This window comes from Pundamilia nyererei, unplaced genomic scaffold, assembly GCF_000239375.1.
Source record: "Pundamilia nyererei isolate P.nyererei 1_Seehausen unplaced genomic scaffold, PunNye1.0 scaffold00042, whole genome shotgun sequence".
Lineage (NCBI taxonomy): Eukaryota > Metazoa > Chordata > Actinopteri > Cichliformes > Cichlidae > Pundamilia > Pundamilia nyererei.
Genome location: NW_005187443.1, coordinates 759,499 through 776,995, shown reverse-complemented (window position 1 = coordinate 776,995; position 17,497 = coordinate 759,499). Strand labels below are relative to the sequence as shown.

Below are 17,497 nucleotides of genomic sequence, written 5' to 3'. Positions count from 1 at the left end.
ACAATTAATCAGATGGAAAGGTTAAATATTGCAGTTTCATCACAGCTTTTGTGGCATGTATGAATGCCACTTTACGAGCTTGTCGTGAAACATAAATTAAAATGTGCATATTCTGTTTGCATGTCTTCATATGACAATCAGTGAACCGTCTGCATGGCCGAGCCCGGAGGTGACTGTTTGCGAGTCAGTGAAGCATGGCTTGCAGTAATTGGGGGTACATTATGCAAAAGCAATTATACTGATAAATAATATTATTGCGATGGCTGTAAGGTCTACAAGGCTGCCATCAACCCCCCCCTCCCACCCCCAGCTAATCAATAAAGTCAACTGGCTGGTGCTGCACCTGAAGGCAAGGATTTATAAAATTATAATTGGTATTTATAACAACGGTTACAATCAGCAGTCGTTTTTCAGATATGCTGTTATGTGCACCCCCGACAAAAGATAATTTTATAGCGTTCAGGCAAGCTGACGGATTAAGGAATGAGAAAATTTGACAAATAGTTAAATTAAACATTCATTTTAAAAACACTCTGGATTACTAAGGAAAAAAAACCCGGAAAGAGACGTAATTTTTCTTAGCTAAATTGCAGAGCTAATGTCTCGCACAGCTCCACCAAAAGTAATGAAGTCCGAACATTTCTCATTAACATTACAATTATTCCACTAGAACGCTTTCTTCAGATGATTTCAAACTATGCTGACAAATGCCAAGACGACTATATTACAGAAAATTTACTAAAACAACCGAGGGAACTGTCCGCCGTTATTTCCAGACAATCTGTTGGCTGTTTCCAAAGAAAGCAGGCTGTTAAAAAATAAAACTTATTTGGAGGTATTCTAGCTACTGAGGGAATATTGGCATCCCTGTTGACACAGCTGCATATAACCTTAAATTGATAAAATTACATCACAGTTTTCCATAATTAAGTATAATATTAAAGGTGGTTATATTTCAATAGGCCGTCCAACATTTCCTGTAAAACAGCTCCATGTTATGTGGCTGCAAAAAAGGCTGTCTGTCATAAATTTGTATGGTCTAAATATGAGCACAGACGACGAGATTGCAGTGTTACTTGGGTAAGTGCTGTTTTTCCAGCACTAGTTCTTATGATGGTCAAACTAAACTTCAGTGTTTGGTGGCGTGACCCTTTCAAGACCCCGAGAAAACAACCTCTGAGCTTCTGCGTTTCCCATTTGTGTGTCCATACCATCATCTTTCCGTTGCGAACAGCTGCTCCGTCCTCGGCTAACCTCAGCACGTACAGGTCCATATTGTACTCGCGGCCTCCTCGCAGGCTGAAGCCGAAGCCTTTGTTGTCTCGCTCCAGGTCCACGGAGTAGAACTCAGAATCCTGATGGAGTCAGACGCCATGTGTGGAGGGAGAGAGAGTGAGAGGAGAAAGGAGATGTTTGCATCAAAGTCACCTTTGTGATTCAGGTTTCAAGTGTGCGCGTGTGTCTGCGTTTGTGCGTGCTTGTGTGTGCGTGTCTCCTTTGAAGGGGGATCCTATTTCAGAGGCAAGGGACAATTGCCACCTTCAGGCAAGTCTCACCTTAACAGTTGTGCTACGCTTTTCCCCTTCGTGTGTGCGCGGGTGTGTGCGTGCGTGTGGACATGCATATGCTCAGGTGTAAGGACGCTGAATTATTGATGCCGTGGGCCCTGGCCTGAAAAAGTAGAGAGGGCGCAGACGAAGAGAGAGGAGGAGGTCTGGGAACCACACAAGGACGGGCAGACAGCCTCGGCAGCTCCTGTCTTTACGCCCTCCTAATCTCCTCTGCTGGAGGATCAATGCTATCTGTGAAAGCCATCTCCACACCAGCAGATTAATTCAGCGGTGAACAGAGTGGACTGAGGGGCTACTTTGAAAGCAAACAGGCTTTCCTTAATATGCACACTCAGATAACGCCAGCAGGTCGGCGTAAAGAGATAAATAAATAAAAATGCACTTGGTTTGTCCTTGGGAAGGTAAGTGGGTATATTAGTTGATAGATGGAGGGACAGGGGAGGGGATGAATGACTGTTTAGATCTCGCGAAACAGCTGAATGGATGTATGAAGAGACAAATTTAGATTAGATGTGGGTAGAAAAGTTGATGGAGTGTAGAGGACTGGCGTGTTTTGATGGAGACATGAAATGGATGGGTGTCCGCATGACTGATGTAACTGCTAAGACTGCGGCGCCTCTCTTCCTCACCTGAGTGCTTGGGGGTTGCTGCGTGGGGGGCTGGGGAGGGGCGGCTTGCGGGGCAAATGACTCCTGTTTTGGTTTAGTGTTGGTCCTGAAACAGAAAAGGCGTGACATATGAGGCCTAAGCAAGGGGTCGCTCCAAAAGACATTTCATTATTAGGCAAGTCTGTTTTCTGCCGTGCTCCTCACCTGGCCTCCGGTGCGGCCTGTTGCTGAGCGGTGTGAGTAGTGGTTATAGTGGCGATCTTCTCTGCATTCGTCAACAGAGATGCGTTCGATGACTCTGCGGAGGGCGGAAGAAGAGCAAGTATATCGTCACATGAGATAACACAAAACAAAAACAAAGAACGAGAATGATTGTGTTTTTCAACCAATGAGGAGACGGGGGGGAAAAGGCTTGTAATTGAATATGCTGTCATTTTGTATAGACATACTCTAACAGAAGCCTCTCCAGTTTCCTTGAAAGCCTGGGCGATATAATTTAATTTCACATGTGGAGACATTTCATTGTTTTCCTTGTGTCAACCCGACCTACACGGTCCACTACGAGGCTCGAAACCAGTTTCCAGGCTTCTTTCACCACTTAGCCATGTTCCCGGACACTTGGGTAATACTGCGGTTTGTGCCATCAATCATTTGGTAAACGTCCAAAGGCTGTACATCACATTTAGGACTGAAACTAATCCTTTCTGCCTCTGAATTGTCAAGTAGGGAACATCTACGCCAGTGGCATTAGAGCTCGTGCTTACTCTGTCTTTTATCTCTGCACTGATCCACTCATTTTCAGTTATCAGTGAAAAACACCAGACAGGCCGTCATCACGCGACACCTGCTGCATAAAGAAACCTTTGTTTTATCTAACGACCTCATCCTTCTTGGCCATCTACCGGCATCCTACATTCGATTACAACTCTGCACCTCCCCTTCCCCAGTCTGCTACTCGCCATTCTTCTCATGGTCACTTCCCTTCTCACCTATTAATCTCCTTTCCCTCCGGTACTCCACTGGAGCCTGGTGGCTCAACCATTCCTTTGCCCGCTGCTCAAGATCTACAGTATCGACCACTCGAGCGGGAGAGGTGAGCTTCACTTGAGACGGCAAAGAGGGGAACCACGAGGAAAACCTTCGACCACCCTTTCAGTTTTGCAGTCTCACGTTTAACTCCTGTAAAAACACTATCACTATCTTTCCCTCTGCCTGATTTGCATGAATCACTTCCTTTTTTTGTCGCCTCTCTTCATTCGTCTCTCCTCCGACTGCTTTCTCTCCGGATATTACTTCTATTCTGCGTGCGACCTACTGCCTGCTTTCCCCTTTCTCGCTTAACTAAATAAGTAAATAAAACGTGCACAGAAAAGGAACTGAAGCGTTCTGTAATTCGTCTGTGGCTTTGACCACGCATTTGCCCTCGAGCCCTGAATGGCGTGAGCCGGGAAGGACAGCAGGTACAATCAATTCAAGGGAGGTAAAGAAAACGAGCACTACAGAGGGTAAAAGGATACGAGAGCTACAGATTACACTTAAAATACAACATGTGCTAACAATAAAAATCATATCACATACAGCTTGTCTAGCTCTCTTTTCTCACACAGTGGAAAGAATGAGGAGGGCTTTGTCTGTGCTCCAAATTTATGCTGCAGAGACATCAGCTCTGATGAAGGTATTAGTTTCTTGTACACGTATTACTGAGCAGCAGCAGGGAGACTCCCATGCTCGTTTCCTCGACACTGCAGGCGTACCGAGCATCAGCTACTACAAAACTCCATCTGTGCTCTCACACGGTGAGGGGGTTGAGCTGAATCAGACTTCACCTTTAGAGGAAGCTCTCGCTATGGCGCTTGTTCCCATCAGAAAGCTTAAAGATTGGACTGATCCACAAAGAAATTGGCGATGCTCAGCCATTTGTAAACGGAGGCAGCCAGAACAGTCATTCAGAGGCACAAGTTTAGAAACACAAGCCACCATCTCTGCCCGATGCTCTTTCTGCCTCTGTGTCAGACGGCGTCTGGTTGTTTGACACATGCACATAAACACAAACCAGAACTTTTCCGATAAAGCATATCCAGTTATTCCTCGCCAGCGCCTTCTCTCTTGCTCTGTGTCTTCTTGGCAGAGCAATTTTGGCTCACTGTTCTCATCAACTGCTCTGAAGGGAGAAACAAAAAACCCTCTCCATCCATAAGAAGCGAGGCGGAAAGCAACGAGCGGCGGACAAATAGCTCCTTTTCCTACCAGTGTGCAGGTTGACAGGGAGTATTGCCTTTCCATGAGCACACACACACGCACGCTTAATTAAATAGCATTTGTGAAGCACGCTAGGGTGATATGTCAGCACAAAGCACAGAAAGTTCTCAGCTGCACAGCGCAACATACAATGCACACAAACTTTTCCTTAAATCCACCTTGACAGAGGAGACACACCCACATGCACAGAGGAAATTCAGCATCTCTCGGTGCCTGTCTCGTTCGCCCTCTCTCCGCTCACGCACGCATACACACCGAAATCTAAACGGCTCTTGCATGTTTTAAAAATGCGGGCACGCCAAAGGCAGGAAGCTAAAAAATTCCAAAAAAACAAACAAAAACCCAGCAACCTCCCAAATATCCCCAAAGAATCACTCCTGTCAACACTGCGGAGGCGTTATAGTCACTTTGAAAGCCACTGAAGAAAGTGCACTTTACATAACGCCGAAGGAATACTTAATAACAACAACGACAACCCAGGAAAGTGAGAACAAGTCTCCTCAAACATAATCAGGAATCTAATAATAGCTGATATGAGGAAAAAATTCGGACCTGGTTTTGGATTCACTTTTCTCTACTCACCATCTCCAGGAATGATGCGTAGTGTAACTGTGTTTCCAGCCTCCTTGATGAGGTTGACGATGTCCGAGTGGGACTTGTTGGTGATCGAGCAGCCATTCACAGCCAGGATGCGGTCGCCGACTTTCAACTTCCCGCAGCGGTCTGCTGGGCTTCCCTCAATGATGCGTCCTATTTTGTGGGGCATGGCCACACAAGCATTTCCAGCTATGGTCAGCATCGATGTGGATGTGTAATGCATGCGTGATTGAGTGTGTGTTTGCGCGTGTAAATGTTGGGGGATTGTGTTTGGTGAGAGGAGGAAAACGGGAGGGAAAAGTGGGGAAGGAGCAGAAGAAGAGGACCAAGAAGGGTTAAGGTTAATTGACCCGCAGCCAACAGTCAGCCAAGCAAAAGTCACTGAGAAGAAGAAGAGGATAATATGCAAGCACTGGAAAAGAAGGGTCAATTTAAATGTGCACTGCAAAGAAATAGGAGGATTTGTCTTACTATTTTCTCTAAATAGTTTTTCCAAACGATTCTCAACATCTAAAAAAAACTCTTGTTAAGTTAGAGCTCTGTTTCATCTACATCCCAAACACCTGCAACTGCAGAAAGTTAGACTCTGCAAACATACATCAGAGCTGACATCTCACCAGCTACCCTGAAGTCTCTCTGTTTGTTTCACTCTGCAGGCCGACATCAGTCACTACAGACTGACGCCCCCAATCACTCATTACTCTCGCCACCCTCTCCCCTCCTTACTTTTCATTATTATTCTTCCATCCTTCCCGCTGCATTCACACTTTTAATACACAACAAACTCATCTGATCCCAACCCGTTTCTGTCCCCCTGAATAAACCTAACCATCTAGGACTGTGAAATATCAAGAGCAGCAGAGAGATAAATCTTCCTTTACACGTTAACTGAAATGAAAGCTCATCTACTAGCCTATGCTTTCTGCTTTGGCCTGTGAAAAGGAGCTTCACTTTACAAAAAGAAGAAAAAAAAAAAGCCAATCTGTAAAGCTAAGCGTTCACAGACCTTTCCAGTGCTGTACACCCACACAGGGAGAGAAGAGCATGGTGCAATGTCCTTCTAGTGTAGGTAGGAAGCCATAGCAGCGAGCAAAAAACGTACCGGTACATGGAATACGAGTAGAAAAGATGCAGTGCTACGAGTTTGTAAAAGCAACGCTGAATCTGATTTACTTGCGTTGCTGTGCAATATCAAACAGAGAAAAACGACACCATTCACCAGCTAAGCAATGAAAAAGAACCTCACAAAAAAGAAGAGAAAAGAAGATAAAGTTTGAGTAAGCGAATATCTCTAATCATATGCTGGAAAATAAATAGAACCCATTCACGTTGATCATTTCCCCTATTTATCTTTCTTGCAGTGCTCATTCTCATTAAACTGCTATTAGGATTTTAGTGCCAACCTGCTCCGCACAAGCCATTTAAGTTCAGCTGAATAATACAAGTGGCTTTATGTAAGACCTACTTCACTTGTGATCAATTATGAAAGCCTTATGTGAGTGTGAGCAGCAGCTGCAGGCAAAGAAAGGGTTTCAGTGTCTTGGTTTGACAGGCTCAGATGAAAATGAGAAAGAAGAACCACTTCTTTGAAGAGTGTTGATATTGATCTGGTGGGACTGTAAATAGCCAGACTGTGCACTGGCTGTCAGGCTATTTAGCGTTCAGTGGTTTTTATAGAGGATTCAAAGGATTCCCGTAGTGCAGACGAGAAGATAAAAGGCCCCGGTGATGAGGCAAAAGCCAAAGTGTGATTCGGGTTTTTGCTGAGTAGAAGTGATTTTTGAAATAACAGCATGAGCCGCCATCAACGGTGCGCTGGTGGTGGTGTTTGAGGGTGCTAGTGCTTACCGAAGGTGGTGCCAGCTTCGGGCCTCGACACCGACGAGACGATGACGAAACCGAATCCTTCGTTCTCGCCGCGGCGGATCTCTACGTCGTAGGGCTGCAAACCGGATGAGACGACAGCGGGGGTGGCGATGGGCGGCTGAGAGGAGGTGGTGGCGGCCGCAGCGGCGACCACGGCGCTGCCGCCGCCCCCGCCACCCACTCCGCCTCCTCCACCGCTGCCGATGCCAGAGGTGGAGCCGCTGCCGGAGCTCACTGTGTTGAGGGAGTTCTGGCTGCCCTGTGGGGTGCGCTTCCCAATATCTTCTGTGAGACTGGGCGCCTGGGTGCTGCTGTGGTGCGAAGACGCCGGCGATGGAGGCATGTCTCCCTCTGCTTTAACTAAAAATGGCAGGAGGAGGAGGATATGGTGAGAAAGATGCATAGATGAGGTGCAAAGTGCAAACAGGAGGGTAAGAAAAACACAGATATAGAAGATTAACAGTAAAAGATCACAAGGGAGGTGAAACCAAAGGTGAGACATTCAGGAGACAATCATGTACAAAACAGAGTGAGAACCTAATGTAATGAAAGCAAAGCTGTGCAAAAACATATGACAACATCCCTAAACGTTACGTGAGCAGTACAATATTAAAGGAGGCAAATAACAGATATTTAGCTCCTCTAGCACACCTAGTTTATCTTATGATTAAAAAAAAGGACAGCTTTGGAAGAAGGCCTCTTCAACAATCTCTGCTCTCATCTGTTTCCAACAAAAGATGAACCGAGGACGTGGTCTGCCTGCTCTATCTGGACATTTCATTCCACATTTCATTTCCTGTACAGCTGCTCAAGGAAGGCGCCTCATATTCTCGACGCTCCGAGGCAGACAGGGAGCAGCAATGCACTAATGTCTGGCTGCTGTCACTGGGCCGAAGGTTGGCCACCCTCTCCATCATATTTATGGGCCTTTTTTTTTTTTTTTTTTTTTTAAAGGAGCAGAGCTGTGTTGACCGGAGTGAAGTCAGCGATGGGGCGTGGGTGTTTGCTCGTGGTAGCGGCTGACCACATCCACACCCACACTAAATTCTAAAAAGGTGAAAGGTTGACCTTAGATATATATTAAGAAGGCCTCTGGGCTCCTGATGGAAGCGTGACTGACATAAATGTGGCTGTTGGTAAAGCAGGGAGGGCATTTCTAAAACTGAACAATGTTTTACTGTAAGCAAAGCTGCAAAAACCGAATATAAATGAAGCCATCTCAGACTGCTCTCAAAACTGATTCAATACACATTAAAATTCACTGACATGTTATCAGTGAATACACTATATGTAAACAAACTGATCAGTTAGAGATATTTATACTTTTTGCAATTTATAAAACAAAACAAAAAATTACAGTTCTGCTAATTCTGAATCCTGCATAAAGGAATCTAAATAGAGAAACAAATGATGGTCATTTTTGGACTATTGGTCAACAAAGCTACTAGCTTAACTTGAAACTACTTGAAATTGGATCCTGACTGTTTATAATAGGATGAAATTAACTGACTCAATAAAACATGTTCTGATTGGTTGCACTGTGGACGGATATACCCGTTTGTCTTTTGCAGTACACTTTAAAGGTTCTGCAGTATTATTTGTCACTGTTATTTGAAGTAAAATCAGTAGAATTCAATAATAAATGGACTGCCACATTCTTACGGTACTATTTTCTATCCATCTGTGTATTTTCACAGAACCACATATTGGTGGATGATGTATCAGAATCACTTTTCCTTTCAGTATCTTACACACTTTGCTATGTGGACTGGAGTAAATGACCTACTCTACGTCCTGAGCCACAACAACCTGAGTGTATTCTTGGACTTCAGTAAAAACCCTCTCTTGGACCTCTTAGGAGGTCTTTAAAAAGCTTAAACTACTCCTCCATCTCGAGCTGCTTGCTTCTCACCAGCGTAAGTGCTTTTGCGCCGCACTGTGAGGTTGACATGGCCCTGCTTGGCAGCCTGCTGCATCAGCTGGACCACCAGTTGGTGCGACTTTCCCACCACCGCCGTTCCATCCACGCATATCAGCTCATCACCGGATCGCAGGCGTCCATCTTCATCTGCAGCCCCGTACTTGACTATGTGGCCAATGTAGATCTGAAACGCAGCAGACGAATGAGGTTGCCGTGCATTCGAAACCACGCGTCGACAAAGACTGCGCAGCTATACGTTACGCCGCACCTTTGCAAAATAAATGCATGGAAAGCGATCAAGCGGTATTCTAAAAAGAAAAAGTACGACATTAAAGTGCATGACATATAAAAATGTGTCGATTTTCTCAGCGGCCATAAACTTGGCATGCTGCACAGCTACAATTTAAACTTCAGCAATAAATCTTTACTATTCTCTCAAGCCTGTAACAGCAGTAACCCAAGCCAAGCTCTAAAGTAAATCATTATTTTTTTCCCCCTTCAAGAAAAGCAGGGGGGGGACGCAGTGCAGGCTAGTGTAAACAAGAACAAACAACTTTGACTCTTTAAAAGAAAAGAAAAAAAGAAATGGTGTGTGTGCAGGGTTTTTTTTTTCCCTGGCTGGTTAAGGCTACATTGGTCAGATCAGAGAGAAGCAATCACAGATATGAAATTGCTGAATTCCAATACACAAGCATGGACACGCACACAAGGGGAAGATAAGAACTGTTGTGTTGAGACTGTTGAAAGAAAATCCTATAGCTGCTGCTCCCACTAGTGCTGGGAATATAGCATCCTTTTCATCATTCAAGCTACACAATCTTGTCATTTTATCCATTTCTTTGGAGATGTACGGTGAAAAGTGAGGAAATTGAAACGCAAACTGGAGAGATTTCAGCCGTGAGATTGAAAAAGATTGAGGGAGAGAGACTCACAGGCTCTCCTGGCTCGTTGCCTCCGAGGATCCTGAAGCCGAACCCCGTGTCCTTTCTCCACAGGAAAATGTCCTGCTCCTGGAAGTCTGGAACTGTGAAATCAACAAGCTGCCATAAACACTTATGCACAAGCACAGTTGGCCTTGTGGGATCTCTATTCCTGCACCGTGATGCCTTCAGACATTTCATTTAATACCCTCAGGTACACAATAAGCCAACCACAGTGTGAGCATAATGAATACACCTGCTGTTCTGAGACAATCAGGTATGTTTGTTTATGTCAGCATGTAAATACTGTCATCATTTGTGTTCAAAGCTTTGTCACTGTGGTAGCACACTGCACAAAGACGGTAAAAAACAAAACAAAAAAAAACGAGCCATCAAAAGATAAAAAGGATCTATTTTGGGCCAAGAGTATAATTTTAGAGCTAAAACAAACTGAAAAGACAGGCTGAGAAAAAAAGATATCGGTGTCCATCGTTCCCATAATTAGAAACGATCAGATTATAATTCCCTTCTGATCGTTTCAGAGTATAGTTTCACTTTCTTGCAGCTTTTTGAGACAACCTTAGAGATGTTCAAATGGGCTACAGTGTTTGTCTTGTGAGGTGATGTGTGACACGCGATGCATCATTTGGCTATGCTGGAGTGAACCTTCCACCTGACCCCCCACCCTGAGTATGGCTAGTCCCAGCACACTCGTAGCCACGAGGCAACCGTGTGCGTACGCTAGTAACTCGAAAGGTGTCGCGATATAAAAAGAGGCATCGCACCGCAGCGAGTGACAGCTCATGGTTAATGTAGCAGGGGAGACTGAAGCGAGCTCAGAGCCCAGAGGACAGGAGGAGATGATTTGCATGCGTGTGGCCTTATCCCATTGTACATAGGAGCTTCTTTGCTTTAAATACGCGGCTTTGAATCCCCATATGAGTACGTGTGCATGCATTTCCATGGGCGCAGATGTGTTATGTGTGCAGACAAACATCTCTCAGGGAGATTTCCTTTTTTGCTCCAGCTGAAGCTGCTGCTGCCAAGGCCGCTAAAACCACTAAGAGAGGGTGGGATGGCAGAAAGCATAAGCAGTCTGCTTCCAATCTGCTCCTTCAGTCAACACTTAAAATCCCCACGGAGCGCAGCTATCTCTTCCAATCTATCACAGGGTTACTGTGGAGGAACCAGAGGAGGAAAGAGTCAAAGGCTAACTGTCGCAATCTGCACCCGCACTCAGGAAGGTCAACTGCACACGCTGCTCCTGCCCATTAATAGACCCATAAGTGATCCCCACAGTGAGGCAACTGGGCATGAACGGATCAATATTTTCCCAAGATAGACGGCCCTATTCAAAGCTGTGAGTGATGATGTTACAAAAAAGGAGATAATTTTTTTTTTTTTTAAAACCCCAAAATAATCGTAATGAAGCCCAACAAAAGCACGAGCAAGCTTCCTCCGCTTTTACAGCAGGCTAATGCTGTGCGAGATTTTGGGACGTTTTCTTCCTGCAAATGGAAATCACTCCCTGCACGGTAAGTTTAAAGACCTTGATCTCGGCAGAGTTTTTCATTATAGTGAATGCTGCATGGAAAAATGTCTCTGCCCTATCCAAGGCCTGAGAACTATGGAGTGAGTTTTATGGAGAGAGCTCAATGAAGCGTGAGGAAGTGGAGGTTTTACACCTGCTGTTCATCCCGTGCTGTTCAAGGTATTTCGCCTTGTGACTCTATACCTCAGAGTGCTCAGCTTTCTCTTATATTTCTCTTTACATCCCCTTCAAATGTTTTGATCAACTCTCCTATTATTATTCTTTGTTTTTGCTTTTCTAACATTTTACCAGATCAAACTGGCTGGGCAATTTAGAAATCCCCTATTGGGATGTCATCATATGAGGGCGGGTATGTAGACAACATCCCTCCCGCCCTTGGTTGTGGATTCTTTCACTCCATTTCTATTATTGTTATTCATTTATTTATTACAAAATCAAATACTATTGACTCAACTAATCATGGCAGCTTTCCAACAGGTGTCTGAACCGCTGCCTACGCTCAGCCCTTCATTTTTCATTCTTCTTCATCTAAATAATGAAAATCCTCAACAAGTGCGCCTGGAAAACTGATTAGATCTTTAAAAAATAAATAAATGAAAGAATAAAAACCCTTTGCAGATGTCTCTCTTTTTTTTTTTAACTTGACAATGATTATGATGGTTATTCTTTTTAATTAGTGCAATCCCCTTGCTTTGCCAAGGCAGGGGGTGGGGAGGTTTACAATCCGCCAACATCTACTCCACTCTTGTACTAATTATACACCATGTGCCTCTTAAGGGAAGTCTAAAATAAAAGTGTGTCAGTGGTGCTGTTGTCTGGCACTGGGTGAAAGCGGCAACTAGTAATTTTAAGAGGACACAATCAACAACACACTGGAGGCCTACATGTCTACAGCTAGTAACAAAGTAGCATGCTAGCTCTTTTGGGAAATACTATTACTATTCAGTTTCTTGTGGAGTCTCAGTTTCAGAGATTGACACCACTTTGATAGCTGAGTGCTAAATGTGAAAGAAAAGCCAATTAGCTTGGCTTGGGGAAAAAAAAACAAGAAGATGCTTGCCATGGCTATGCCAGAAAAAAAATACATGTACCTGTAGACATAAAGCTAGATTCTAGTAATTTTACAAGACAGCCTATAAACAAACAAATGTAAACGGCTTTCTTTATTAGCTAAGCTCCTCATCTACCATCACTGACATCTATCAGCAGTTTTCCTTCAAGGCAGTGACGGAGTACATATGAAAATATGTAGGTGAATTGATTTTACATTCTACAATGTCCTCCCAATGTAAGGTTTATGCCCTAAATTAACAGTACTGATAACTTCCAAAATCTTTATTTATATTTATTTATTTATTTTTCTGTAATGGTAAATCCACCAGCATGCACAAGCTCTTTTATCTAAACCAGCAGTGGGGCCTCGGGAGAACTTCAAGACATGTTGAGGAGGTAATTTAGCCATTTAAATCAGCTGCGTTGGATCAAGGACACATCTAAAACCTGCAGGACACCGGCCCTCGAGGCGTGGAGTTTGACACCCCTGATTCTAAACCATATATTTAACCTCCTAGGACCTGGCATCCACATATGTGGACATCGCATTTTGGGTTATTTAGACCAAAATACTCAATTTTGCTCTACAAGGGTCTGATATCCACGTACGAGGACATTATACTGCTACTGTTCTATCGAAATTTTAAACGAATATCCTCATATGTGGATCTCATTTTTCTTAGAAACAAAAATTAGGTAAAAAAAAATTAATCTGGTAATTCTTTGTTTTTACATTCATCATGTCCCAATCAGCCCAAATATCAAAGAGAAGTTAAAAATGCATGCTGTGGAAGAGTTCGGGTCTTAGGAGGTTAATGCCAAATGTCAATATTTTACATTAAAGAAAGCTGAAAAAATAGCAAAGCTCAATTATGCTCATTAATTTGCACCCCTGAACAGAAAAGTTTTACTGGTTGATCAGAACATCAGACTTTAAAAAAAATGTATGTATAATTTCTGACTTCTCTGTGAAGTCCAGTGTGCCAGCTCAAATTTGGGTATAAAAATATGAATTCAATTTGTCATTTGCTTAATAAATAATAACAACAAACAAATTTCTTTGACAGACTCCTACAATATTTATGTTTTATCACAGGCGGTATAATATAGTTGTTAATCACTATGTGTAGTGGAGCATTTGAGCGCAAGCCAGTCTTTAGTAAAACATAGATCAATAAATAAATATAAATATCTGACCCAGCTTACTTACAAGCACAAAACGTTCCCCAAAATGAGCAGTACCACCAAGACACCAAGGGTCTGCACCGAGCCAATACCCCATGCTGCCCTCATCCAACCGCCACCAGAAATGAATATACTTACGCCTACTTTCATACATGCTCCTGGACTGGGCCCAAATCTTAAAGGGGTCCGGTTTTCTCTGGATGGTCCCGTCTCCTGGGGAGTCCTGGATTGGGAGTCCCGGCAAAGGCTGCGAGGGAGGTGGGGGCGCGTTGCTCTCACTGAGAGCGGGTGCCAGGGAAGAGTGCACAGGCGAGTCTGTGTGCGCGCTCCGGTGGCTGGAAACACTATGCTGGGAGCTGTTCTGGCTGTCCTTTCTTGACAACTGCTGTTGGAGAAGCAGATCAATATCATTTGACTGTTTCAAATCTTCTGCACAGGAGCATGGAAGCTGAACTCAAAAATGACTGACAGGAGGAGACAAAAACATTCACAAAAAAGAAGGTTATTGCATCGTCAACAGCGGAATAGAAAATATGAATCTGGGTTGTGGTTTGTGAGAGGAGGAACAGGGACAGCGGAGATGTGAATACAGAGCAATTCTGAATTAGAGTTCAAAAAGATTAAACATGGCTTCTCCTTGGGGTGAAAGGAAGCACATTCTAAGAGTGTAATGTCAAGCATTGTCGTATTGCTCCCTTATTTAACACAAAGAATAATCAAGCTGTTTTATGCAGAGAATTCTTTTAAAGCTAACAAAGAAGGAGAAAAAAAAAAAAGAGGACCTCAATGGTTTCTCATGATTAAGTCATTCAGCTATGGGAGAAAACTGTGGAACTTACAAGAGTACATTGCCTATTCCTTTTGTTTAACAGAGTGGAATGTATTAAGAAGGAGCTGCATTCCCTGCTGTATATGGAGGGATAGTCACAATGAATAAAGCACTCCAGGGTTTTAAAAAGAAGAGAGGACTTTACTGGTGAAGGTAGAAATGTAAAACTGCTTATAAATTGCCACTCGCCCCTCAATAACATGCGCACTTAAGCATCTGTTCGAGGATTCGAGCCGAGTAAACCTCACAATCCCGAGCTCAGGCACAGGTACGCTGCGAGTATCGGTAAAGATCCTGTTTGTCATCCTTGTCACAGCATCTCTCCTTTGCAAGCTCCACATCGTCACCATTGGTCTGCAAATTCTCCACTGCTGCGAAGAAGCCAGCGACGTGAAAGGGTTACGGGGCAGAGCTCGGGAAAGAAAGGCCGATCTTTTAAGACGGTAAGCGAAAATGACAGCAGTTCAGTCTCTTCACGTCACGTGACTGCACATTACTTTGGACGCCGAGGACAAAAATATACCAGGAAAGGGTGGAGGCAAGTGGCTCGTCTGTTCTCAAATATCAAAGTGTTTGGCCTTCAAAGTGCAGTCATGTCTTCACACTCATTACTCGCTGAATCACTCTCCTACACCTCTGCAATTCATGTTTATATTCATCATCCTTGTTAGACATAAAATAAGCTTGATGCTTTAGGAAATATTAAGTCGGGGCTGTGGCTCCAGCTGGAATGCTTACTCTGCTGGTGCTGCAAATAACCTCACTAGGGTTTGTGGTGTACTTAAAAAAAATAAAATAAAATAAATCAATAGAGTCATATACTTAATCAGAAATGCAGGTCGTGTTGATGCTAAAGTCAGACCTGAGGACTGATTCTCAAAAAAAAAAAAAAAAACCCCAGGCCAACCAATCTGTGTTTTTTTGCACAGAAAGTCCAAATCCGATCCCCCTCTTAAATGAAAACAAATCTCCTATACTTGATGAATCTATTAGATTTTGACCTTCTGCAGTCATTGCGTTGTTCCTCGGTGGCCTGCGAGTAGTTTAATACATGGGTTTGTGCTGCTCCAATAACTTATTAAAGAGACAGAAGATGGGACGCGAGAGGCATTGGTAGGTGGGGCAATGAAAGCAAATCCTCACTGCTTCCTAAGACTCAGCTCAGTCCTGCTTAACGTGACGCATCACTGGTTTAGCATACATACAACTTCTTAACATAACATGCATTTAAAAAGCATACCCATCACCTCGATTATCTGCTATAGAAATCCCATCATAATCATATACCCAGCATTAATATCATCACACATCCCAACAATTTTCTTCCCTAGCTAACTGAAATCAGATAGGGTGGTCTCTATAAGTAGAAGCCAGTGGAAAATCATCCTGCAAAACTATTCTATACTATTACTGTACTTTCACTCAGACACAGCTAATAGTGACTTGATGTTTTAGCACTGGCAACTTTTCCATCACCTCTGTTACGCTTTCAAGAACACCATCACCATTACCTAACTAGCACCACCATACATGACATCAATCTCCCACCAAAATTCTGTACTGTATCTAAATTATATCACATACCCTTCTAGAGTAATCGTTGTATGGAGGAGCCATCGCAAAATCATCCTGGAAAAAAAAAATAATGATAAAAAAAATGAAAATTGCAAAAAGCTCCTGAAATATGTGCAGAAAGTGGTTTAGGCATTGTCTCAACAAGGTATCAGATGAAAAGCAGCATTTTTGGTCGACAATCTGTTTATATTATACTCTACACTCTATACTCTATAAGGGCAAATTCTGGCTTTTAAAACAGCACACTTATAACTTGAATGATGGTCCCTATCTTATTAAGCCTTAAGGACAAGGCATCTAAAACAAATTGAACATTATAGCTCTGTCCTGCTATGGCACCAATAGTTTTTCTGCAGCACCCAATCAGCCTCAGATATCCAAACCTGTTAAAAACATTATGATTTTTCACATTTATCAGTGGGAAGTTGTTCATCAGCTCTATTATCTGCTTTAAGAATTCAATTACTGTTATCAACCCATCACCGTTATCCAAACCGGTCATTCCCAAAACCTTCACCTTCTCTAAACAAAGATCACATACCCTGCTTCCATAAGCTCTGTACCGAGGATCCATCTCAAAATCATCCTGCAAAACAAAATTGGCAATCACAGATTGAGTCTACAAAGTGCTTTAATAATCAAAGTTCTAAACTTCGAGCATTTTAGCCTCATACACTAAATGCAATGTTAAACATTATGTAATGCTAAAATGATCATCGGCACCTTTTTCGTTGTGTCATTTATCAGCCTAGGATTATCAGACCAACACCAATATCACAACTTATTTCTAAAGCCTTCACCCCATCTGAACAATATCACATACCCTCCTACTGTTATCTGTGTATGAAGATTCCGCATCAAAATCATCCTGCAAAACAAAACAAAGTTTAGCTCCTTGATTCTTTATTGAAGCCTCTTGATCTTGTAATATGTGCAGAATTTGGTTTAGCATTTGAAGGGCATCATCAAACGCAATGTTAAACATTATGCTAAAGATTATGTTAAATATTATGTAAGGTGGGATGCTAAAATCTACATATGTCATTCAGTATTAGTGGTGCTGTCACATATATACACTATATCTGTCCATATGTACTACTAAATTAAGAGCAATAACTATATTAAAATATTAAAATTAAAATATTCTGTTGAAACTTCATGCATTAAACCCATGATCTTTGGCACCTTGCCCATTCCCTCTATTGTTTTTATAAGCACCATCTACGCACACAAGGTTATTCGCGAAAAGTTTCAATGTATCTAAATGACATCACGTACCCTTATTCTGTTATCTCTGTATGGAGGAGCCATCGCAAAATTATCCTGAAAAATATATATTTTTAAATGGATACAAATGAATACAAAAGAAGCTCCTGAAATACATACAGAATGTGGTTTGGCAATAACTTGCTTAAATAAGCTATCTGGGTAGTAGCATTGGTTGCTTCCAAAAAAAAAAAATGCATTAATGTGTACAATACAATCATGAACACTGACTGTTAAATTATGTGCTTGTAGTGAGATAAATGTTCCTCTCTGTTATTGAGCCTGAAGGATGCAA

General features: G+C 42.8%; 1 protein-coding gene across 12 annotated transcripts in view; it reads right to left on the bottom strand.

Annotated features, from left to right (window-relative positions):
• The window catches only part of magi1b (membrane associated guanylate kinase, WW and PDZ domain containing 1b), a 139,565-nt gene that overhangs the window by 5,626 nt on the left and 116,442 nt on the right, over positions 1-17,497 (bottom strand). For 8 of the 12 annotated variants that reach the window (XM_005731204.1, XM_005731207.1, XM_005731203.1 and 5 more), the window contains 12 exons: positions 17,215-17,259; positions 16,760-16,804; positions 16,478-16,522; positions 15,946-15,990; positions 13,671-13,917; positions 9,755-9,846; positions 8,814-9,006; positions 6,884-7,261; positions 5,021-5,224; positions 2,384-2,477; positions 2,201-2,285; positions 1,212-1,355 (listed from right to left, as the gene is read on the bottom strand). In XM_005731204.1, the coding sequence (XP_005731261.1) occupies positions 1,212-1,355; positions 2,201-2,285; positions 2,384-2,477; positions 5,021-5,224; positions 6,884-7,261; positions 8,814-9,006; positions 9,755-9,846; positions 13,671-13,917; positions 15,946-15,990; positions 16,478-16,522; positions 16,760-16,804; positions 17,215-17,259 (1,617 nt within the window). The remainder of the gene's footprint in view (positions 1-1,211; positions 1,356-2,200; positions 2,286-2,383; positions 2,478-5,020; positions 5,225-6,883; positions 7,262-8,813; positions 9,007-9,754; positions 9,847-13,670; positions 13,918-15,945; positions 15,991-16,477; positions 16,523-16,759; positions 16,805-17,214; positions 17,260-17,497) is intronic. The other 4 variants (XM_005731202.1, XM_005731200.1, XM_005731210.1 and 1 more) reach the window with 4 other exon arrangements.